Here is a 25,077-nt window from a genome sequence, read left to right as displayed (position 1 = left end):
TGGAGAACCAATGAAGGGAAGTGATTGTGTAGTATCAATTTGGAAGATGTGCAATGCAGGAGTAGTAGGTACACCTTTTAGTGGGGCAGAATGTTGGCACACACATAAGGTTTATATTTATCTATTATTGACAATCACAAGAAAAATACAAAAGCAGCATGAGATAATCATACAGGCTGTAAATAAGAGGCATGCATACATCAAGTTCAGTCTCTCACACATCATTTTTTGCTATTTATCTAAAAGAAGGCAAAACCCCCACTTTGCAGCACTTCCGAATTTGCAACATACTATGGAAAAATTCCTTCATGATCCCAGAATGGCATTCAGATCTCTCCTTGGATCAATAAGCAGTTACCCCACATATTAAAAAATATCCATGAATATGTTTTTGCAGATATTTATCCAGTTGCTGTTTAAACATCTTTACAGACTCTGATAAAAACCACCTCTTCAGGCAGAGAATTCCACATCCTTACTTATTGTTCTTACTGTAATTAAAACCTTTCCACTGCCTTAGTCTACATCTCATTTCTTCCAGTCTAATTGTGTGACCTTGCATCCTATGTATAAGTCCTGTTTGTAAATATGTTTCCTGACAATGATTTGTATTGGGCCAGAATATATTTGTATAATGCCATCATATCCTGCCTGAGGTGCTGTTTTTCCGAGAGATTAAAATTTGTTAACCAATAGGTTTCATTCCTTTTATTAATTCTGTAGCCAGCCGCTGCACTTTTTGCTAGGGCCACAATATCCATTATTAGAAAGAAGTGCCCAAAATTGAACAGCAAATTCAAGTTGTGGTTTATAAAAAGGTAAAAAAAAAAAATGAATCCCACAAATGAATGCCCCTTTATACAGGACACTATCTTACTGGGCTTCGCAACTGCTGGTTGACATTGAACATTGTTGCCTAGTTCGTGGTCTATAACTGGCCAAATCCTTCTCGTGTGTATCCCGATTTCACAGCTTGTGCATTCTTTACGCTCAAGAGCATAACTTTGCATTTATCTACACTAAATTTCATCTGAGTGCCCAGTCCTCCAATCTGTCTAAAGCCCTCTTCAGCATAGTAACATCCTGCTCACATTTTATTAGAGTTTTGTGCCATCCACAAACACTAAAAAAGTTTTCAATGCCAATTTCAAGATCATTTAAAAAAAATTTTGAAATATCAGTGGTCCCAGAACAGAATTCTGAGGGACATCACTTGCCACTTTTATCCAGCTTTAAAATTTATCACAAAATGTTCAAGGTCACCCACACAAAAGGTGGTAAAAAGGGAAAAGCAATTCACGAACAAATTTCAAATTTAAGGTCAAAACAGCTGAACTGGAAGCTTGGATAAAACATGGATAATTTTTCCAGAATGACCTTAAATTTTAAATGTGTGACAGATTGCCCGGTCACTTGTAACAATTGGCGCTAGACTCTAATCAACACCTCCGCAGAAGAGATATTTTCACTATACTGCCCGCCTCTATGCCATATTGGGTTTTCCTAAAACATGAAGGAGCCCAGCGCTGAGACCCACCTAAACCATGAACAATCTTGGGACCGGATTGCAACATTGAGCGCTCAAGTGGGAGGTAGCCAAAAATATCATGGAACTCTACACCGGAGTGTAAAATGCTGCAATAATAAGTTTTACATACCCTTTTCCCCCCAGAACGGAGTTAAGAGACGCTGAATCCACTGGATCTGCCTCTGTCAAATCTAATGCTCCCATTAAAGAAGGACTAAAAGAGCATAAGGACTAAAGTCACTAAGGACTAAAAGAGCATGTGCAGCAGCACCGTGCTCCTATTGATGGTTAGCTGCGAGAACCACACTTTACTCTGTTTTCACAGTGGGTGAACCTCTAGTGGCCGTCAAGCCGACAGTCACTACAGGCGTATATAGCCCTGCAATGTAAGCATTGCCATACCTACTAAAAACGGCAATGCTATACATTGCAGGGTTAAAACTAAACACTGCAATTAGACAACTTCATTGAGATGGTCTAGGAGGTGTCTAAGTGGTCCTTTAATAAACTTACCAGAGGTCACCCTAAGATTTCTTAAAGGACCACTATAGTGCCAGGAAAACATACTCGTTTTCCTGGCACTATAGTGCCCTGAGGGTGCCCCCCCACCCTCAGGGACCCCCTCCCGCCGGGCTCTGGGGAGAGTAAAGGGTTAAAACTCACCTTTATTCCAGCGCTGGGCGGGGAGCTCTCCTCCTCCGATCCTCCCCTTCGGCTGAATGCGCATGCGCGGCAAGAGCTGCGCGGGCATTCAGCCGGTCTCATAGGAAAGCATTTACAATGCTTTCCTATGGACGCTTGCATGCTCTCACTGTGATTTTCACAGTGAGAATCACGCAAGCGCCTCTAGCGGCTGTCAGTGAGACAGCCACTAGAGGATTTGGAGGCTGGATTAACCCTATTATAAACATAGCAGTTTCAACATATGTTAATAAAAAACAGTTTAAACATATGTTTATAAAAAAAAAAAAGGGTTAATCCTAGAGGGACCTGGCACCCAGACCACTTAATTAAGCTGAAGTGGTCTGGGTGCCTAGAATGGTCCTTTAACATTCTCTGAAATTACAATAATTCATTACCTGGCTTGGCTCTATAAATGTCTCAAATTATTCCCTGAAAAGTAAAAATCATCACTACTTTCTGGCATTTCAAAACATCTTTAATAAATCTAAGAAGGTTTACTTACCCCATATGATCTATACATTCCACTACTTTCCCAAATGCTCCTTCTCCCAAAGAATGAACAATCTCATCTAGAAGTAGTAAAATAAAATTAATTCATAACAAGAAAAATTAATATGTCACTTATGTATAAATATTTTTACATTTACAATGCTAAAATTTAAGGAGTTCTAATCAGATTCTTAGTTACATAAAACTAGACTCTTTAATGTACTACTCCATATTAAACTTTAACTAATTCTGATGGTTTCAATTTCTGTTTAAATTTAACTGACAAACAAAACGAAAAAAACAATATAAATAAAATTTAAAACAAAGCCTGCCAAGATCAGCACATTATATATATTAAACAGACTATAATAAAATAAGGTTTTGAAAAATAATCTATACATCTTCCTCTTAGTAGGTCTCCACTTTCACAGATCAGGTGACCCTCCTCATCATCCTCAACACTCCTGGATCTTTTCCTTCGGTGGCTCTTCTGGAAACAGGAAGGGGGTGGCACCAAGATCGTCCAGTCAATCATTAAACCCGACCAAGTGAATTCAGATTGGAACAATTCATTCAGCAGGGAGATATTCAGGTATTCAGTTACGCAACCAGGCCACGAACAGTTGGCAGGAGCAATTTCATTCAATTTCAGTCCCCAATAATTCCAGGGGCACAGTTTATGTTACAGAAGAAAAACATGGCAAGGAACAAATTTTCAGATAAGATACTTTGATTATAGTAAGACATGTTATTTGACACATTGTTACTTCGAAATAATCTGCAATGCAGAGATTAACCAAGCAGCCATGTTTATGGTCTATATTTTCAAATAACGCTAAATGTCTTTAAATGAAAGTTAAAAAAAAACAAAACAAAAAAAACCCCAACACTTTTCTAAACATACAAAACCTTGCCAGATATTAGACTTAAGCCAGTGCACCCAAAAAATAAAAACATTTAATTTCAACTAAATTCTTCAACGGCTACATATGTTTAAATAATAAGTACAAAACTTCGGATATTGGAAAGTACTGACAAACACAATTACAAATAATTAACTAGTAATTTACTTTTTTTGGCAGGGGTTGGTGTGTGAGAAAGTTTGCCTACTAGATATTTGATCTTTAAAGTGACCTACGTATTTCCACCACATAATTAGCAAATTTGTGGTGATGTCACTGCTCACATTTGAAATAAAACTATTTATTATTTTGAAATAAAGATAGCAAAGGAAGTGGTTTTAATGTGCGTCTCAAATACATTTAGGACATATAGCATAAAATTTCTGTAAGTGCTAAATCTAAGTAATACAAATTTTAACTTAACAGAATGCCAAAAGGGAACATTACGGATGTTTAGGAAACAATTTTCCATACCGAATGTGACACATGACGTGAAGCATGGTGTTTCTTGTGTTTCCTTTGGTGACTGCTTCTTCCACTTTGTCCAGAAGATTTGCTGCAGTGAGTGTGATAACTTTCGCAATCTCTGTGTAAGTGCCTACTATCACGGTCATAGTCTTTGTAGTTACGCCTGAACTCCACATATCGTCTGTCGTGATGGTATTTCTTGCTCACAGGTCTGTCTTCCAGGTATTGGCTGAGGAAAAAAAAAATACAAACGTAAATATCGACTTTTTAGAACTCTAAATTTTTTCTTCATGAAAACAAATTAAACACCCATCCAATTTTTAAGAAGGTCCATACAAACACGGTTATTGACCAATCTAGCCAACATTATGGGCTTTGGATTAAGAGCAAGCCAAAGAGACAGTTTTTACATTTAATGAGGAACTGTTCCCAAATTGACGATTTTAATCAGCAAGTGAAATTTTAGAAGACAAGTTTTTAGATAATTAGACTAAGAAAATTTGGACCATACCATTGCCTCAGTTAGAGCTCAAGATAGAAAAGAATGCTTAACTTACAAAAGCAAAAAACTTATAAACCACCCACTCTCCCAATAATTTTTTTTCAATAATAAGAGAAAATATATAAAAAGAATAATTAATAAACACTGGCATATACTAAAGTAGGACAATTTGTTAAAGAATATCATTCCAGACAAACATATTTTTTCTTAGAGGAGCTCCAAATCCCAAAACTCCTCTCACTAAAAATTATCCTAAAACTCAACAAATGAAAAGGTTTTCTACCTAAATACAATTTTTTTTTAGGCAAACATGTATTGTAGGTAGATCCACCGATCCCCCCCCCCCCAAAAAATATATCACCCAAATTACGTATAGATGTCTTTAAACATGAGCCAAGCATGTCTGGTTCGTACAAGGAGCTAGACACGGGCAAATCCAATAACACACATAGGAACCCTCCAACTGGCAAAACCACTTGCCCCGACACTTCGCCCCTCCCCTCCCCAGTTCTGCACATTAGTAAGCACCTGAGATGATAGACAATTGACAATGCAATGCACTGTTCTAAATACCTAGCATGATGTTAAAGACCATAAGATGCAGAATAAATGGCTAGAATGATGATCTAAATGATGACATTGAATTCTCCTCCCCTTTTCTTTTCTGTACCCCCCCAAATAAACATCTAAATAAAAATTGTCAAAGTAAAAAAAAAATACAAATAAAAAAAATACATGAGCCACGCATTGACGCTATATATTGAAAGGATTTCAAAACCATTCCCTTTCCAAACATTTTATTTTATATAAGAAAGACCTCAAACATTTAAAAGTAATTGTGATACAAAAATGTAAAATCTTGGATTGGGAGACACACCTCAAAGTATTTGTACAGGAGGGTGGCTTGCTTGGAGTCCAGTGGGACTGGGTAGCAGCAGGTAACATCAGATTAGTGGGGCTGCCTGTGGCTGATGGGAGTAGGCTTCCGCTGTTCCAGAATACTTCCTTACCCCTATTCTTGTCTCTCCATCCTCGTGTAGATCTCTGTGTTTTATTGGTTACGGACACCCTGTATATATTCAGATTGAAGACTCCTTGGCAATTTATCATTGGTATGGATAATACCACCCATGCTGAAAATACTGAGCGGTGCCACTGCTCTCAAATATGTCCAGTTTTTATTAAATATTTACCCTACCACCTTATCAGAGAGCATTATTTTTGATATTACTGCCAATGAAGAAACTGACACCAAACACATACACTGGGGATATCATTTTATACAGAAAAGTTTGCAGGGGTTTTATCACACTAGCTAGAATTTTTCTATAATATTTAGCAGAAACTATCAGTTAAATGGCTATATAATAAGTGCCACAGTACCTTTAGGTAAAAAATCTGTGATCACTTTGTATTCTGTGGTGGCTAATAAACATAAAAGACAAACACACCGCATAAAAAAAATAAATTCACCGTTTAATTTTACTCCTTATATTTCGTGACTTGTATTTACCAACAATAAACTGAAATCCTATACAGTATGTGCACTGTAAATCAGGGCAAATAAATTTATCTATGTGGAATTATTTTTCTTAAAGCGGCACGGTCATGCCGAATTTACCTTTCCTCAATCTCTCTCCCCCTCTCTCAGGATCTGTTCTTCTTTTCTTCCTGTCTTCTTTAGTTTTCTTTAAAATCATAAGACAAAGTAGGGACTCTTTGCCTTGTGGAGGTTTCCTCCGCTTGACCAGCGGCGGAGCAAAGTGTGCTTCATTTCCACTGGTCAGAGCAATTTTCCCATAATTCTTACCTTTCCTCTGTGATCTCGCTATGCTTCCTGTCATTTTAGCCAAAACTGCCAAATTGCGTCTTAACTGAATGAGAACAGTATGTTCGTTTGTTTTAGAATGCAATTCGGCACTTTGTTCGTGTCGGAATTTCATTCGAATGAATGAAACTGATTCAATTTTTGCAGCGGCCATCCAATCACAGTGCTCTGTGTCATTTTATACAGCGTGGGAAAGTTCTTTGGGGGGTGGGTGACTAGGGGCTTGGGGGGGGAGGGGAGACTTTGACTTGCACCACCAGCCGCCCAGGGGTGGGGGGAGGACAGTAGGTCTCCACCCCTCATCATTATGGCCCGCACCCGCCGCCCAGGGGTAGGGGCCGGGTGGGGGAGGACAGTAGGTCCCCTCTCCCTATCATTATGGCCCCCACCCACCGCCCAGGGGTGGGGGCCGGAGAGGGGGAGGACAGTAGGTCGTCGTCCCTCATTATCATTATGGCCCCCACCCGCTGCCCAGGGGTGAGGGGGGGGGGGGACAGTAGGTCCCCTTATTGTTATTTAGGGCCCCCACCCGCCACGCAAGGGTGGGGGCCGGATAGTAGGGTGCTCACTGGCTGCTTAGTGTTTAGTGGACATGCCCCTACTCGGGGTATAGCGAGATGGGGCATTCAGGAGATTTTATTCTCCTTTATGCCAATATGGGGTTCATATTGACCCCCATAGAGTGAGGGAGGACATGGGGGGCTTAGGAAGTGGCATGGAGCACTGCTCCCCGCCGCTTATATAGTTACATGGAGGGAGCGGTGCACTGGTAGCTCCCTACTTGTAATAAACTGAACGAACAAACGAACACTGATACTCAGTGTTCGTTTGTTCGTCTGATTTTTCTATTCATTCATTAATTCGTCTTACTGACGAATGAATGGATTAAATTCCCGTTCGCATGTCCCAGTGTTTAACTGGGCATGTGTGGGAATCTCAGTGCTATCTAGTGTGGGCAGATGACGTGTCCCACAGGGACTTCCTCTACCCACACAAAGATGGCGGTGCCCTGAATATAGATCAGGGCAGAAAATAAAAGAATAATAAATAGGTAATATGGGGGGGGCTTAGGGACATTTAGGGGTGACTAAGGGGTCAATTGGATGTAGTGGAGGCGGGTTAAAAAAAAAAACAAAAAAAAAACCACGATTCGGCATGAGAGTGTCGCTTTAAGCTACACCAATTATGTACACATTATTATTGCCAAAATATTCCCTCCCTCCTCCCCTCATTTGTTGTAGGATTTTTTTTTTATTTTAATTACAATTTATATATGTCACATAAAATGAAAGCCCTAGAATTTTAGCCCTTCTCCTGGTGCGCATCCTTCCCAAAGCACACAGGGAACAGAACAGCTTGTAACTACGATCACTGCTACAATGTCTCAACCAATAATTTGTAACATTGGCTCTTTCATAGTCTCTTCCCCACTCTTCCAGAGGTCATTGCCTAAACAGTTTGATCAGTAATTAAAATTTTTGTGTTGGGTGTTTGTTTTCTGTGTGTGGAAATGGGAATTGGGGGGTAAGAGTGCGTAGTGTGTAGTGTGTATGATACAGGTGAATTTATGAAATCATCCCCTTAGTGGCATCGCTTAAATTAATCCCCTTAAAATGGTATGTTATTATACGGTGGAGAAGGCATTCGGCAATCTGGCTGGCTCTTCGAGTGGCACAATGACAGCATCTGACATTGCGCCCCCGAGTCCTCCAGTGATGGTGCCCCACCACCACCCCCAAACTTCACTGTTCCAGAATAAAAAATAAAATAAAAAACATTTATGGCTACACAAGAACAGTAGTTGTTCGAGAACCAGTTAACTATATTAGACTCTTTATGTCGGACGATATATTTGAGCAAACCAACTAGTTTGTCAGCCAGCACCTTTTTGAGAATCAGGGGTCACATTACAAAAAAAAAGGAAAAATAGAAAATAGAGAAATTAAATGATGGCCTATAACCCTACTAATGGGTATTGTGAAAAAGCCAAGTATCAGGTCCTACTGGCAACTAGAGATCGACCGATATTGTTTTTATTTATATATTTATTTATTTTTTAAGAACAGATACCGATAATCTGTGAACTTTCAGGCAGATAGTCGATAACTTGCTGATATTATGTACATTTATCATTTAAAAAAACAAACAAACAAAAAAAACAAAACTATTTCTAAAGGTAAATGCACAAAATATACATGCCACATGTAGTGGATGCAGTGTGTTTAGACAAGGGAGCTGTGTGTGTAGTGGATGCAGTGTGTGTTTGTCTAGCGTGTATATAATGAATGCAGGGTGTGTGTGTAGTGTGTATAGTGAATGCAGTGAGTGTTTGTGTATATATATATATATATATATATATATATATATATATATATATATATATATAGTGAATGCAGGGTGTGTGTGTGTGTGTGTGTGCGCGCGTGTGCAAAGTGAATGCAGTGTGCGTAAAGTGAATGCATTGTGTATATAATGAATGCATAGTGTGTTTGTATAGTATGTGTGTATATAATGAATACAGAGTGTGTGTGTGTGTGTAGTGTGTGTATATAATGAATGCAGTCTGTGTGTATTTGTATAGTGTGTGTGTGTTTATGAAGGGATGTAATTGGTGTAAAATGGGGGGGGAGGGCATTTTTATTTTAATATTTATATATATATTTTTTGTCCCCTCTCCCTGCTTGTTACCTGGCCAGGGAGGGGGGCGGCTATGGCAGTCCCTGGTGGTCCAGTGGCATGTACTGAGCAGTAGGGGGGCCTGCAGCAAGCTGTTACTTGCCTCCCAGCAGCTCCCTGTGTAAATCTCGCGGAGCGTTGCCATGGTAACGTTCTGCGGCCGCGGGATTCACGAGATTTACACAGGGACCTGAAGGGAGGTAAGTAACAGCTTGCTGCGAGCCTCACCAGGACGGCCGGGCTTTTAATGTGCCCGGCAGTCCTGGTATGTATTATCGGCAAAATCGGTATCTATTGGCCGATACCGATATTGCCAAAAATACAGAAAATCAGCCGATAAGATCGGTAAAACCGATAAATCGCTCAATCCCTACTGGCAACCCTCTTTTCCCTGGAGTTATGAAGAGGGATCGCCAGAAGCAAATGCTGCGATTCCTCCATTTTAAGGATAACTACGTCCTCAGAGAAACAACCCATTGTTTGACAAGCTATACAACTCCTGTCTAAAAAGTTTTCCCAAAATTATGTCCCAGACCAAACCATTTGTATTGACGAAATCCTTGTAAAATATAACAGACTGCTATTCAAACAATTCTAAATCAAAAATTGATTTTCTCACCCCTCCTGGGTGGTATGTTTTTTACTCATTATCAGGTCCTCTACCAGAGGCCTGGGAGTTTGAGGGTTCTGCGCAGTATCTTCGCTGTCCAGAAGAGTGCAGTTCTAGGAACAACTATCTTAGATGTCCCACCTGGAATCTGTTGAAGCCACTCCCCAACTTGGGAGTCACAGCCCAGAGTGCTTCTATCACAACTGGGACTACTACTGCCTTCACTTTCCACATCCTTTCTAGTTTTTCTTTCAGTCCTTGATATTTGTCCACCTTTTCATGTTCTTTCTTCCAAATGTTATAGTCACTGGGTATTGCCACATCCACCACGACTGCAGTCTTTTGTTCCTTGTCTACCACCACAATGTCTAAATTGGTTGGCTAGCACTTGCTTGTCTGGATCTTGAAGTCCCATGGGATCTTAGCCCTGTCATTCTCAACTACCCTTGGTGGTATCTCCCATATGGATAGGTCAAATCCATATTCTGTGCAGAGGTGTCGGTACACAATCCCAGCAACTTTGTCGTGTCTCTCAGTGTATGCTGTTCCTGCTAACGTCTTGCATCCGGCTACTAAGTGCTGGACTGGCTCAGAGGCCTCTTTGCACAATCAAACAATTATATATCTATATCTCTAGCTATAACTAATAACTATATATCAAAGCTGTCTTGATACAGCATCAAATATTTATAAAATTATGTGAATCCACTATTGGCTATACATGAGTGCTTCGTATTTATCAACGATGCCCTGAATCTGTGGGCACAAATGGCAAGATTATGTGGGATCCTTCCCTTGTGAAATAAGACAGGGTTTGACAAATTTGCTTTGAATCTAGGAGCCAGCTAAAAAAAAAGTTTTTTTTTTATAAAGCTCTATATTCAACGACAAAAATACATTTCTTAGAGAGACACTATAGCTACCAGGACCACTACAGCTTAATGTAGAGGTTCTGGTGTCTATAGCCTGGCCCTTTAGGCTTTTTAGCATGTGGCACAGAGCGTAAAATACACAGCGATTTCCCCCAAAACCTGGCAAGCGGCAGAAACAGAGGTTTTACTTCAAACAGGTGATCTACAATGATTGCAAAAGTACAGTGCTGGTTTTTGCAGAGAAAGAACTTTTTAGAGTGAACTGAAAAAGTAGACCCCGGTACAAGAAAATTGCAATGTATTTAAACTAGGTTGCAAGTTTCAATTTCTGCTTTATTAAAAATTTTTTTTTAAAAAGGACGGGCCAACATGGCCAGACTTGTCTCTCAGTAGCTCCGAAGGGACTCTTGCTAATCTCAGTTTTTTATGGCTGAAAGCCAAGCAATTCGACAAACCAAGCTACATATTGGCGATTGGATGGTCCAGCGCACCTCATTGAACCTAGTCCATGATGTTCTGTGCAAAACTCCTCCTGTCCAAGAAGGAGGCCTACTGAAGCGATCGCACCGGTGGTTGGTGGAAACTGCCAATCTACCGACACGGGGTGCATCTCTCTACTAACAAGTGCCCAGCTACCCCCCCCTTTTGGACCGGCGGTGGATATCACGGTCCCCACTGGGTCAGACGAAACTTGTACCCGAAAGCTCAGAGCCTGAAGCACCACATATTGCGTGGCGCGACCAAGATGGCCACTATGCAGGAAGCTGAACCCTGTAGCCTGGGCCCGGAGGGCCAACAATGGAGAATCCACTTCGAGGCTCGGTTCAACGCCATCTGCCGTGAATCCTGGCAGCGCATTGCCCATCGCGCTACACCAAATCCCCCTACTGCAAACGGCAGACTCAACAGCCCGTTCCTCTCCCGGGCTAGGGGTCCACATGAAGTTGCCTCCAGACCACAGTTCATACACTCATGGAGATATCCTGTATGCGAAGAACCCACAGGCCCACGATGCCGATGCTCAGAGAGTAGGGATCCATATACATATGTAGCTGGCGTCCACTGAAGCCTGGGGCCAAGGATATGAGACTTTGAGGTCTCATGCTCAACCAGCCACACATCCACAAGCAAGCCAACACAGCCTGGACCTTACCATAGCATGGAGGAGCAGTAAGCATGGCGTGGAGAATGTCTCGCGCGTGTCTCCCTTCAGTGCCTGACATCAGTTGTGGCAAGAAGCTGGACTTAAAGCCATGGCCCACCGGTGACAAAGGGTTAGCAAAACTTTTGCCCGGTACCAAACTGCCTCCCTAGTTTGGCTCAACCTGGCAATATATAAAATAAATAAATAAATATGTCCCTAGCATGTTGCCTACTTGGTATACCTACCTAGTAATCTCTTTGTAAATCTCATCAGAGTGCACAATATCTTTGCAGTACTTTAGTATGGAGATCTCATGACCTCCCTGCTACACCCCAACCTGAGCACTCAATGTTTATTTGCCTTATACACCTACCTGCAGTTCTAGGTTTGTTTTTAATCATGCTTTAATCAACCTCAGTTATTGCTCATAGAAGCACACATGAACGGATAACAATGCCTTTATCTTTATGCATCTCCTTGCTTATAATATTGAGATGTATGATAATTTTTCCTATTCTGTGAGCACCCAGTGATCTTTTTCTTACCCAATGCCTGAAGTATGTTTTAAGTCTTTCTATTGATACTCATGTGTTAAAACACTCTGCTTACTCTTGTTCGTATAAATTTTGCTCTTAGGCGGTACCGGTTTAAATCATAACTTTATGTCCATACTAGGAACAGTACAAGTCTCAGACTAACTAACTACTGACTATCATCTGCAGGCATTGTACTTGTCTGGTTTTCTTTTTCTTATGTAAAATGTGCAAAGTTTATTACGAGCATGTTTATTATTGTGCGGTCATTTCTCATGCCATACTACTGTTTACTTTGAGTTGCCAGTATCTGCTGTTGTGGGATTACCAGCATATATGGACCCTTTATGCACATCAAAAATAAAGAATACAAAAAAAAAGCAGCCATAGGGAAGCCACACCAATGTTGAAACTTTTGTCCGATATTTTATTTACCCTGTCCCCAAATCCTCCCTCTTTGAAATCAGTAAATGTCCAAAGACTTTGTGGCAAGCACTTTCCTTCCCGAATCCACCACACAGTGTTCAAAAGGACTCCAGTTATGATTGCCCTTCTGCCCATGTCTATCAGAACTCTACATAACAAACGGTTTCATAGTCGACTTTGTCAGTTTGATTTTTCTGGATTTCTGATCTCTGCTTGCCCTGATTATGGTTAGCTGCCTGTACCAACTTATTGGCTTGTTATATCGATTACTCTGACTTTTGGATACCCTTGACCTTGTCCTGTCCCTGTTTATGTTAAGCCCAGCCATTATAAAGCTATATCAAACAACTCAAAATACTACATTTAGAATACTTGTTAATTGGTATGTCATCATGGGGCAATTTCTTAGGGAGCCACATTCTCGTTGGGGTATTCATAGGTGTAAAAGAAATAAAAAAATAAATAAAAAGAGGCATTATTGCCCTAAGCAATATCAGGATTATTAAATTACCCTTGAAAATTGAATTCATGTGTGTGAAAAAAAACAAAAGATAATATGTCCACTAAATGTAGCCAAACAACTTCAGTTAGCAATTTGGAATACCCTGGGTTGTCTATTTTTAAAAATTATACGATATGCCAATATGGGGGTGATTTTCTTTCCACACTGCCAAAACAAATCACTTCTTTAAATTTCTAAGTAGAAAAGGGAGAATATATTTGACCCTGTGACTTGCCCCAAAAAACTATTTGGCTTTACTATACTAATGCACACCAGGATTATGAAGTGTCCTGTGAAAATGTAAATTATGTGTGTAAAGAAAGTGTGGTTCCCCCATTAGCCCAAGCAACAATGGGTGGTGATGATTGATCAATAGCATTAGCAGAGTGCTCTCAGCACTTGTATGGGTTGAAATGGCCAACCTAGGCATACCTCATTCAGCTGTAATAAAAAAAACCAAAAAAAAAAAAACACATGCCCAACACGCAGAGCTTAGGTCACATCTAGTGAAAGGCAAATATAAAAATGGACAGCTGTATATTACCAGAAAAATGGGTTTGTCTGGCTTTAAAGGAACATTATAGGGTCAGGAACACAAACATGTAGTCCTGAACCTATTGTGTTAAACAATGCCGCCCCCCCCCCCCCATACGTGTCTCATTCCCCCAGCTTCCCCCCCCCCATACGTGTCACATTCCCCCAGCTTCCCCCCCCATACGTGTCACATTCCCCCAGCTTCCCCCCCATACGTGTCACATTCCCCCAGCTTCCCCCCCATACGTGTCACATTCCCCCAGCTCTCCCCCCATACGTGTCACATTCCCCCAGCTCTCCCCCCATACGTGTCACATTCCCCCAGCTCTCCCCCATACGTGTCACATTCCCCCAGCTCTCCCCCATACGTGTCACATTCCCCCAGCTCTCCCCCATACGTGTCACATTCCCCCAGCTCTCCCCCATACGTGTCACATTCCCCCAGCTCTCCCCCCATACGTGTCACATTCCCCCAGCTCTCCCCCCATACGTGTCACATTCCCCCAGCTCCCCCCCATACGTGTCTCATTCCCCCAGCTCCCCCACCCATATGTTTCATTCCCCCAGCTCCCCCACCCATATGTTTCATTCCCCCAGCTCCCCCCCATATGTTTCATTCCCCCAGCCCCCCTCCCATTACCAATAGGAACACACTCTTGGATGACCACAAAAGAAAGCACGACAGAGCAATGTATCAAGTGCAGGGAGTGTTTATAAAGGGCTATGAAGTTGATGACTGAACAGCACCATTTCTGCGACGCCAAATAATTTAGGAGCAATTATGCAGAAATGATGCAGGTAAGCGAGCATTTGCAATGATACATGGCATCCTGGTGTCATAAAATGTTAAAGGTTTAGAATGACCAGTATTCAAAGTGACGCAGGAATAACTCGAAATATAGCTGTTAGTGTCAGAATTAATGTTGGAGTGGTGCAAGAAATCAATACGAACACCCTGACCACCCCATCTCGGTCACGGTACCCGCTACATCAATGTCCCTTTAAAATGGACTTGGTTGTAAAACGGTTAACATACAATGATAAGCATACTTACTAATCAGATGACTTCAAACCATAGCTGCTTTTGTGGGCTCTGTTTTCTTGCTCATTGCTATGCAGTCTTTTTCTTTTACAAGATCTGCTGTATTTTTTTAAATCCATGTACTCCTTGTCATCCCAACCAGAATATTGAGAACGACTGCTGTGCCTCATCATCTAGACACTAAATAAAAAAAAAATAATAAACAAACACAAAATTAATTAAAAGTTAAAATTGACATTTCTAAAGCAAAAACAATAATAAAAATAAGTGGATACTAGTGGTGCTTCTTGGGGCAGTGCTGCACAGTGTGAAGCACGGCCATTCAGGGTCTCCACACTCCGCATGGAAAAGTCAGCCAAGCAGGCAGAGCCAGCAGATGCAGACCTGAAGTAGAAGTAAGATTTTGCTATATTTAGGGGGCAAGGGAGGCTACATGGTGGTTTTAACACTATAGGATCAGGAATGCATTTGTTTTCCTGACCCTATAGTGTTCATTTAAATAGTGGGTTTCATTAATATTTTCCAATCACATAAAAGAAAAAAAATACAGTGTAAAATCAATTAAATAGTGATATAAGCCACTTCACATAATTAGAGCCAAAATAACCTAGCTCTAATGTATAAAGCTAATGGCGTCTATTTTGGAATCAATCACACCTTCCTGTTTAGTTATAATGTAGAAGGATGACCTCAATTGGAAAAGACAAATAAATAACAATCCAAATATATCCTGCTGCCTTCCAATATTTGGATATTTATTCTAGTTATAAAATAGTTATTTTTATTTACTATCTTTTAGACTAGTTGACATTTAGTTGTTAGTAAATACATTTTTAATCACAGCCTATTTTTTCTTTTTAAAAGATTGGAAAATATTCATATTTTAAATGATACATTAGGTGTATCATTTTATTACACACGCTACCTCTTCTGTAAATGTTTATTTGTAGAAAAGCGTGTTTTTCTAATAGAAATGTTATAACATTTTATAGAACTCCAAATGTAAATTCAATTTCCTTAAATATTGCTTATGGTACTATAAAGTTTTTAAATTTTATACAGTGTATTCTGTTTGTCAGTGTTTTTGTTGTTTTTATTTTTATATTCTTTATTTTTTGTTGTGCATGCAGTAACAGTAAGCTTACTCAGCCACAATAGACGTCGCAAGCAGAATGATAACAGGTATAATAAGCTTGATATGGCATTTGAATAGACAGCACACATTTTTGGTTATGATGGTATGAGGGTTAGACAGTGGGAAAACAAAACATTTAAGATGCAAGAGTTGTCTTCAGCATTTGTAATACACTCTGTGCAGGTTATGCATTTAACGATTATAACTAAGCAGGCTTAGGTAGCCCCACGTCTATAGCGCCTTCCATGCAATCAAACTTTTTAACGACAGTAAGTAAACAGGCTGTAGCATTTTTTATGTGTCGGCCGACCCCTCTCTCAAGATGATACTGCACTATTATGAACAATGAGTTAATGAGACTAGCATCATGGCCAACATATTGATTAAAGCAATGTAAGAGGCAAAGTGATATATCAGTTAATATATACACATTTCTAGTGGTCTGTAGCATAGAGATAAGCGTTTAAACATTAGATTGTCTGTGTATGCTAGACTGACACAATTTGGTATAATTAGGTTACCGCTCCCTGGTGTAGCTGGTATATGTATCTAACTGTTGGGGCTTTGATGGGTAGAGCCTACACTCTGCTGTGGGTCTGCGGGAATATGTGTGGTGGACCTGTAAGAGCTCGTGTAATTTGCATCTGTGATGGAGGCAGAAGGTGTTGTGGAGGGGGAGAGGCAAGACAGTGCGGCACTACAGGGAGCTATAGTGCCAGAAAAAGTATTCTGTACAGGTGCATTCAATGCAGCCATTTTAACTTCTAATTGCCTCGCAGGCTAACCCTTTCTGGCAGAACCAATGGAAATACTGCCCGGCCAGCATTCTATGCTGATTGCCCCTCTTCTGACCTGTAAAACAAACTAGGAGATATCTCCTTTTGCCCAATTCTGGAACACCACCTGAGTGCCCAGTTAACAGTGGTCTTTCCCCAACAGCCTGTGTATGCTGCCACCAATTGCTTCGTAAATCAGGCACCATTTTCTTTAACCCCTTAAGGACACATGACATGTGTGACATGTCATGATTCCCTTTTATTCCAGAAGTTTGGTCCTTAAGGGGTTAAAGAAGTCTAGCTGCAATGCCCATCTCGCTTGCAAAACATATCTAATCTGAGGGGAAAGTTTAGGGTATGTGGTATGTTGATATTTATGGATTAAAGTTAATCTCTTCAATCGACAGAGACCTGGCTTCTAGTCCAACAAAAGTTGAATAAAAGTTAGACAACCTACAGCGACTACACAACAGAAAAAAAAACAAATTTCTTTCAACATTTAAATAATAAAAATGTTTTAAATGAAAATGTTAACACATAATGCAATACACTGATTAAAGCGGCATTGTCATGCCGAATTTACCATTCCCTAAATCGCTTCCTCTCTCATGTTCTTGATTTCTTTCTTTAAAACATAAGACAAAGTAGGGACTACTTTGTCTTATGTTTATTTCCTACGCCTGACCAGCGCAGGAACAAAGTGTGCTCCATTTCCTGTGGTCTGAGAAATTTTCCTTGTGATCTCACGGTGCTCCATTTCCTGTGGTCAGAGAAATTTTCCTTGTGATCTCACGATGCTTCCTGTCAGTATTCCCGAAACTACCGAATTTCACCCTAACTGAATGAGAACAGTTTGTTCATTCAGGTTAGGACGACAATTGGTACTTTTAGGTCGGTTCGAAATTTCATTTGAATGAATGAAATTCCCATCCGATTGGCGACTGCATCGTGCAGCCGCTTAGTAGATAGCTCCCTAATTCCTACAGTATCAGGGAGCTACCAAAAGGTTGCTAATACCAAGTAAAAATTACTTAGTATTAGTAATTAATCTGCCCCTACTCGCTATATCACGAGTAGGGGCATGTCTAGTAAAAAATAAACAAACAAGAACCCCTCCCCCACCCCCTCGAGTGGGGGCTATTTAACTAAATGGTAGACATAAGACCCCCTTGGCCCCCACCTATGAGCGTCGAGTGGGGCCCTAAATGAAAATGGGGTAGGGACACCTATTGCCCTCCCCCCCAGCCCCCACCCATAAGCAGTGGGTGGGGGTCTATTAAATTACAATAAGGGGGGTGGGGAGGGGGACCCATTTTCCTCCCCCCGGCCCCCACCTGCGAGCACTGAGTGGAGGCCCTAAATGAAAATAGAGGGAGGGGGGGGGGGGGGGGGGGGGAGAGAAACCCCCTCTATTGTCCTCCCCCCGGCCCCCACCCACGAGTGGCGGGGCCCTAAATGTAAATGCGGGGCAGGGAGAGGGATGAACTATTGTCGCCCTCCCAGCCCCGACCCATGGACAACGCCCCCCCGCAAATAAAGTTAAATAAACCCCTATTTTTTTCAGACGGAAAGAAAAAATCCCAACGCTAAAACAATATTCCATCTTTACTCAGTGAGGGTATTTAATTTTATTTGGGTGGGGGGTGCCTAGGGTCTTTCTTTTGACTATGTAACTTTTGAAAACGGTTATACTCCAGAAACTTCGCTGAACACAAATATTAGTGTTTCAAAACAGTAAAACGTATCACAACAATTATATTGTCTGTGTAAGTGCCATTTGTGTGTAAAAATGCAAAAATATTTCACTGTCACTGACAATATCGTCGTTGTAATACATTTTACTGTTTTGAAACACTAATATTTGTGTTCAGCGAAGTCTTCCGAGTAAAACAGTACCCCCCATGTACAGGTTTTATAGTGTCTTGGAAAGTTACTGGGTTAAGTATAATGCTAGCAAATTAAATTCCCTGGACTTTTGGCCTGGTACTTTTGGTACCTGGTGCTCGAAAATATAATCAGAAAAAAATACCGGCACTCATAGGACTTATTGACCTGATTAACCCCTTCAGGACGGAGTCAATAGTGCACGTTCTGATCAAAACAAAACGTAAACAAAAACTGGAATTTGCGCTATATGTCTGTTCAACCGTAATTCACCTCTTTCATATTAAATGCACCCACACTTATTATATATAATTTTGTTCAGGAGAAACAGGGCTTTCATTTCATATAAAATATTTATATATGAAACAATTTATTATGAATAAAATAAAAAAAACTGTAAGAAATTAGAATTTTTTTTTTTTTAATTTGTAGTTCCGCCTCACATTTTAGCTGTAAATGTCATAATACTGTTAGGTTTTACTGCAACAAAATGCACATATTTGTAATCAGCGATGTCTCACGAGTACAACAGTACCCCCCATTAACAGGTTTTATGGTGTTTTGGAAAGTTACAGGGTCAAATATAGAACGTTCCATTTTCAAATTGAAATTTGCCAGATTAGTAATGTTACCTTTGAGACGGTGTGGTAGCCCAGCAATGAGAATTACCCCCATAATGGCATACCATTTGAAAAAGTAGACAACCCAAGGTATTGAACGTGGGGTATGTTTAGTCTTTTTTAGTAGCCACTTAGTCACAAACACTGGCCAAAGTTAGCGTTCATATTTGTTTTTGTGTGAAAAAAGCAAAATACTAATATTTGGCCAGTGTTTGTGACTAAGTGGCTACTAAAAATGACTGGACATACCCCATTTGCAATACCTTGGGTTGTCTACTTTTGCAAATGGTATGCCATCATGGGGGTAATTCTTATTCCTGGGCTACCATACGGTCTCAAAGGCAACATAACTAATCTGGCAAATTTCAATGTCAAAAAAATGAAATGCGAGCCTTATATGTGACTCTCTAACTTTCCAAAACCTGTACATGGGGGGTACTGTTATTCTCGGGAGATTTCACTAAACACAAATATTAGTGTTTTAAAACAGTAAAACATATTACAACAATAATATAGTCCATAAAAGTGCCGTTTGCTTGAAAAAAATGCAAAAAACGTCACTTTTACTTAAAATATCATCGTTGTAATACAATTTACCAGTTTTAAACACTAATATTTGAGTTCAGCGAAGTCTCCCGAGTAAAACAGTACCCCCTATATACAGGTTTTATGGTGTCTTGGAGAGTTACAGGGTCAAATATAGTGCTTGCGAATTAAATTCTCTGCACTTTCTCCCTGTGTTGTCAGGCATGTCAATCAAATTTTAATTAATTAAATGACATATTTATGTTAAAAAATTACTTAAATATACACGTAGAATTTTAATATATATGCATTTATAGGTATTTAAATTCTACGTGTATACTAATGTAATCTTTCATGTAATTATATGTATTTATCTATCTATATATATTTGCGGTTATTTGTATTTTATATATAGATAGATAGATATAGAATGTCATTCTAAGTGTATTCTGTTTCCAATATATATATATTAATAACAAAATACAGTTAGAATGAAATTACATATGAATATATAATTTATTTTAAATTTTGTTTCAATATTTTATTTATTTATTTTATTATTTTATTTATTTATTATTGTAATTATACGTATATATATATATAATATATATATGTAGATCTATTATATATATATAATATATATATACATATTATATATGTAACGTCATTCTAAGTGTATTTTAATACTAATATATATACTAATATTAATATTAAAATACATTACGTATGACGTTACATATATATAATATGTATATATATTATATATATATAATATATATACATATATTATATATATATATAAATACTTGTATTTTATTTTAACATGTGTATTTAATTTTTTTTTTTACACTACCTACCAGCAGGGGGACTCTCTAATATTTTAAACAGTCCCCCTGCTGGCAGATCCATAGCCAGCTATAGGGGGCCATGTGATCGCTCTTTGAGAGCGATCACATGGCCCCCGGGGGCCTCATTTGCCGGAGGGGGGCTGCCTGGGCTCTCAGGCAGACCCCCAGAAGAGGATCGCGGCGGAGGTAAGTATAGCTTACCTCCTGGGGGCTTCAGCCGTTACGGCGTTCTATGCCGCCGCAACGGCTTTAAAGCCCTTTAAAGCCGCGACGGCATAGAACGCCGTAACGGCGTTAAGGGGTTAAAGCTCCATATTTTATTTCGTTCTACATGTATTTTGATATCTATATATTAATTTTAAAATACAGTTAGAACGAATTTACACTTTTTTATTTATTATTTTTTAATGTATATTAATGTACATATTACAGTTTTATATTGCCCAGGGAGGGAATCTCTCCAAGCCCTATAGTGCCAGGAAAACAGGTTTGTTTCCCTAGGGCCTATAGGATCCCTTTAAGACGCGGCAACTCTTTCCATTGTCTAGAAGTGTCAGAGACAAAGTATTCCCTATTGTATCTTAGTGTATCTCTTGACTGGGTTGGACTTTCAGAGAAATTTCAAAACATTCAGCGAGTATTTCATAAAGATTCTATGATTATGAAACACACATTTTTCATTGATGGAGGTGGTGGTGGGTGGATTGGTTGACAGTGCTGCTTTAAAAACACCTTCACATCACTGCTACTGTAAAGTTTTGTTAGAGTGCCCCCTTAGATTAATCCAGTAACATGCTCTATGTGGCACATAGTACTGTATATATGTGTTCTATGCAAGTGTGGCCTCGGCCATTAATAAACTACACCTCCCATGATGCTTTACAAGCTAAAGGCTTCCACACCACCGTGAGATACGAGGTTTAATAACAGCTGGGGGAATCTACCTATTGCCCACTCCTGATCTACAGTGATTGCTAGTCCACGTAACCGCGTCCCCGCCTTAAATACTGATAGTGGGAGCTAGAGGTGTACACACAGCAAGTGAAATAACAAAACAAACCAACACACAAATACAAACTAGCGGCACTGCTAACAATCCGCACAACTCCACAGGCTTTTATATAAAAATAAATCCGCCATGAAAGAACAGCTCGGCTAATTCACAGCTAATAATAATACTAATATTACTAATACTAATAATAATAAGCCACTACGCACACGCTGCCCCCGACACATCCCTCGGGTAGGTGACCGGGTCATATCGGCTAATTTTATTTAATTAATGCACAAAACCGTTTTTTATTAACAAAAAAATATATAATTTACCTTACACGGCAGTAAACAGCGGTGCTCTGTAAATAACCTACAACCAGCGGACTACTACTGCTGCTGCTGCAACAAAGATGGCGGCGGACGTGCGATGAGGGAACGTCCGAGAAACAGCCTTGGAGTTGGTCGTCAGCCGTAAGAGGCGAGCGTACAGCACCACGTGATCCGAGCAGTCACGTGGCATTGAAAGCATTGCACCGCCAGCTCAGCGAATTGCAATGTGCGTTTTTTTCTTTCGTATCCATTTCGACAATAGGCTATGAATTGAATATATTGTTTGGCTTCATTTCGTTTATTTTGGTTTCGTCTTTGTCAGTGCTTTTACGTAGGTGTGATTAGTATAAATAAAAAATCCGTAAAGTTTTAAAAGTTACAAAGTGGTTATACTGCGTCTTTTAATAGGGACACTTATGAAGGATGTAACGTTCCATGGAATGTGTTGGCACTAAATAGATAATGATAATATTGCTGGTGGGGTCAAATTATACTGCTGGGCAAAGCATTCCATGCACCTCACTTTTGGACCGAACATTCTGGGAGAGCCTTTCAGTGAGAGACAGACAACATGTTTCAAATTGGGCTAATATTGTGGATCAAACCAAGTGTTTATTTATCTGAGTATCTGCTCCTTTCCAAATTGTTAAAATAAATGCGTGCACGCTCTGAAGTAAATCACACTGAGACACAGGTATTAGGTTAATGAAAAGCTTTGGAATGTTTACTCGGGGGCAAGCCCCTTATAAAGGCAAAAATACATCATATGCAAATATGTAGATAACAGAAAGAATACATCTTATATTGGTTAGGTGTTAAGTGTCTTATCTAATGCACATCCTACAGGGCGTGGTGTCACCATCATCCCAGGATTTTACTCCGGATGTAGGCGCCATCTTGTTACACAAGGTAGTTAGTCGGTGGGAGGGGGTGCTCTAGCAGCCGTTTTGAGTAGATATTAAATACAGGTATACACAGTAAATAGACATTTTACTGACGTTAATTTCTATCCATAACACTACTACCGGTGATACCGGAGAAACTGACGGAAGCCAAGCACAGAGAGATGGACACAGGTTTCTTCAGGAAGGAAGAGATTCTTTATTGGATCACCGATCGGGACTCAGAGGGACTAATGTCACCAAAATACAGCAAGTTCTGAGCCCCGGACAATAGTGCAGGCTCCTTATATAGGCATATAACTCCTCCCATATTAAGCTCCACCCGCACATTCTCTTAACCAATCAACACAAATAAGAATTAACTTCCTGTTTGACCGCATGGCTTGTCCAGCACAATGGAGGAGGGGGAATACTATATCCTGTATTCTTGCACATGCTCCGTACACTACTGATCGTATCTTGCCTCGTGCAACCAACTGATCGATACGTCAGCATATGCACGTACACATGCCACGTGGTAATCTCGGCCTACTAAATTTATTTTTACCGAGATTCCACCACATTCCCCCCTTTGATGCCTCTTGATATTTTACAATTACTTGAGGCATCACTTAACCTTGGTTTGCATACACCGCAAGTTACCTTGAACCAGACCAGACTTATCTTATGATGTGAATCTTTTAACACTCATCTTCCTGCATTGGTTCTCCCTGATCTAAAGCCTTATACTTATAAATCGCCATTATCTGTGCAGCAGCCTTCCTCTCTGCTATACTTCCTATCAGGCTTTGCACAGACCTGACTACTAGGGGTATAAGACACGGCAGGAGTAGACACAACATTAAAATTAGTAGGACTCCACCTACCACTGCCTTAAGCCCTCCAAACCACTCATACCAGCTACCAAACCAACTACTTGGATTGTACCCTTTCCATACCTGAGTAGGCACATGCGCTAGTTTAACCATATGGCTAGTAAGCTCAGCTATTGCTTGCCCTTCGTCATCTATTTGAAGACAGCAATTGCTCAGGTTAAACTTCCCACATACACCTCCCTCTACTGCCAAAAGGTAATCCAAGGCTAATCTATTTTGGTAGACTGCTGTCCTCATCCTGGTGTTATGCTTCGCTAGAAGATTGAGCGCTTGTGATGTCTCATTTGTGATAATCTCAACCACCGCCTGTAATCTTATAATACGGTTGAGCATATAAATAGGGGTTCTGTAACCAAAGGTACCATCTTCAGCCCACGTGGCTGGCCCATAATAATCTATAATACGCTGGGGAGGCCATTCATTATCTTCCCAGGTGCCTATCTCTATGGGTCCCCTTTTCTTCCTATGATTCACATCATACACTTTAACACCTAAAGTCTCACCTGTTTCAATCGGTAACAAGAAGAAGGATGGTTTGAGCATACCCAACACACATGCCCCTTCCCAGTCCTGTGGCAACTCCGAATAGGCTTTCTTACCACAGATCCAGTACAAATTTGCTGGGGCTCTCCAGGTAGATGTGATGGATAGATCAAACCACACGTCCTTTAAATTGGCGTATCTAGCAAACGGGTTTAATGGTTCTGAGACATTTGAAGCCGACCACCAAGTTGTATTCTTTGTATCATCATCATAAGCTTTTTGCCCTAGACAAGTTAATTCTCCTACAGAAGTATTATACATTATTCCTTTCCTTGCTATGCAAACATAACCTATGATGGAGGTCTTTAATCTCCACTCAGATTTACCTCTAACACTCATATGATAATCGGCTTGTGTAGATATTAATTGGTCAACTGCCTCAGAACCGGACATTACCTCCTTTGCTTCCCAAGGCCATTGGTCTCCCATGTTAGTACCTCCACACACATAGCAGTTGGTAACATTAAGACTACCGGCAATACTTTCAGCTAAATCGATGAACAGGTTTTTAGCATTATGGGGGATCTTATTATCTATTATCTTATCATCTCTTCATAAAAGGAATGGTATACTTGATGAGTTTGGGAGGATACCGTATCAGTCTCTATCCCTATAAACAATAATGTCCCAGGATCTAAACCCGTCCCGTATATCTGAAACCCAAATAAATTGCCATATTTGTCTAAGAACTTGTCGGGGTTATTTATAAGTATATGGATGGGATTACATTCCATAGACCTACAATATGGGCTAGTCGGCAACTTAGTCACTATCATGTCTTTGTCTACTGTCTGTCCCCAAGTCGCCCACCCCACACAAGACCAATATGGGCAAAAGTTATAGTCTTTATTTGGGCATCTAGGACTTACATATTTATTTTTACTACTGGGACAAATATATTTATCA

At 40.1% G+C, this 25,077-nt stretch overlaps 1 protein-coding gene across 3 annotated transcripts in view; it reads right to left on the bottom strand.

The window, feature by feature from the left end:
• Positions 1–21,984, bottom strand: part of LOC134602549 (dual specificity protein kinase CLK4-like) — a 34,907-nt gene extending 12,923 nt beyond the window's left edge. Inside the window, exons 1-5 of one of the 3 annotated variants that reach the window (XM_063447518.1) lie at positions 21,855–21,984; positions 14,753–14,920; positions 4,078–4,300; positions 3,101–3,191; positions 2,715–2,781 (exon numbers count right to left, since the gene is read on the bottom strand). In XM_063447518.1, coding sequence (XP_063303588.1) covers positions 2,715–2,781; positions 3,101–3,191; positions 4,078–4,300; positions 14,753–14,913 — 542 coding nt within the window. In that variant the 5' untranslated portion in view covers positions 14,914–14,920; positions 21,855–21,984. Of the gene's footprint in view, positions 1–2,714; positions 2,782–3,100; positions 3,192–4,077; positions 4,301–14,752; positions 14,921–21,854 lie in introns of those variants that run through there. The other 2 variants (XM_063447519.1, XM_063447520.1) reach the window with 2 other exon arrangements.
• Positions 21,985–25,077: the final 3,093 nt, after the last annotated feature.

Source organism: Pelobates fuscus, chromosome 3 (assembly GCF_036172605.1).
Source record: "Pelobates fuscus isolate aPelFus1 chromosome 3, aPelFus1.pri, whole genome shotgun sequence".
Lineage (NCBI taxonomy): Eukaryota > Metazoa > Chordata > Amphibia > Anura > Pelobatidae > Pelobates > Pelobates fuscus.
Note: the sequence above shows the minus strand (reverse complement) of the source record. Positions and strands in the feature narration are given on the sequence as shown.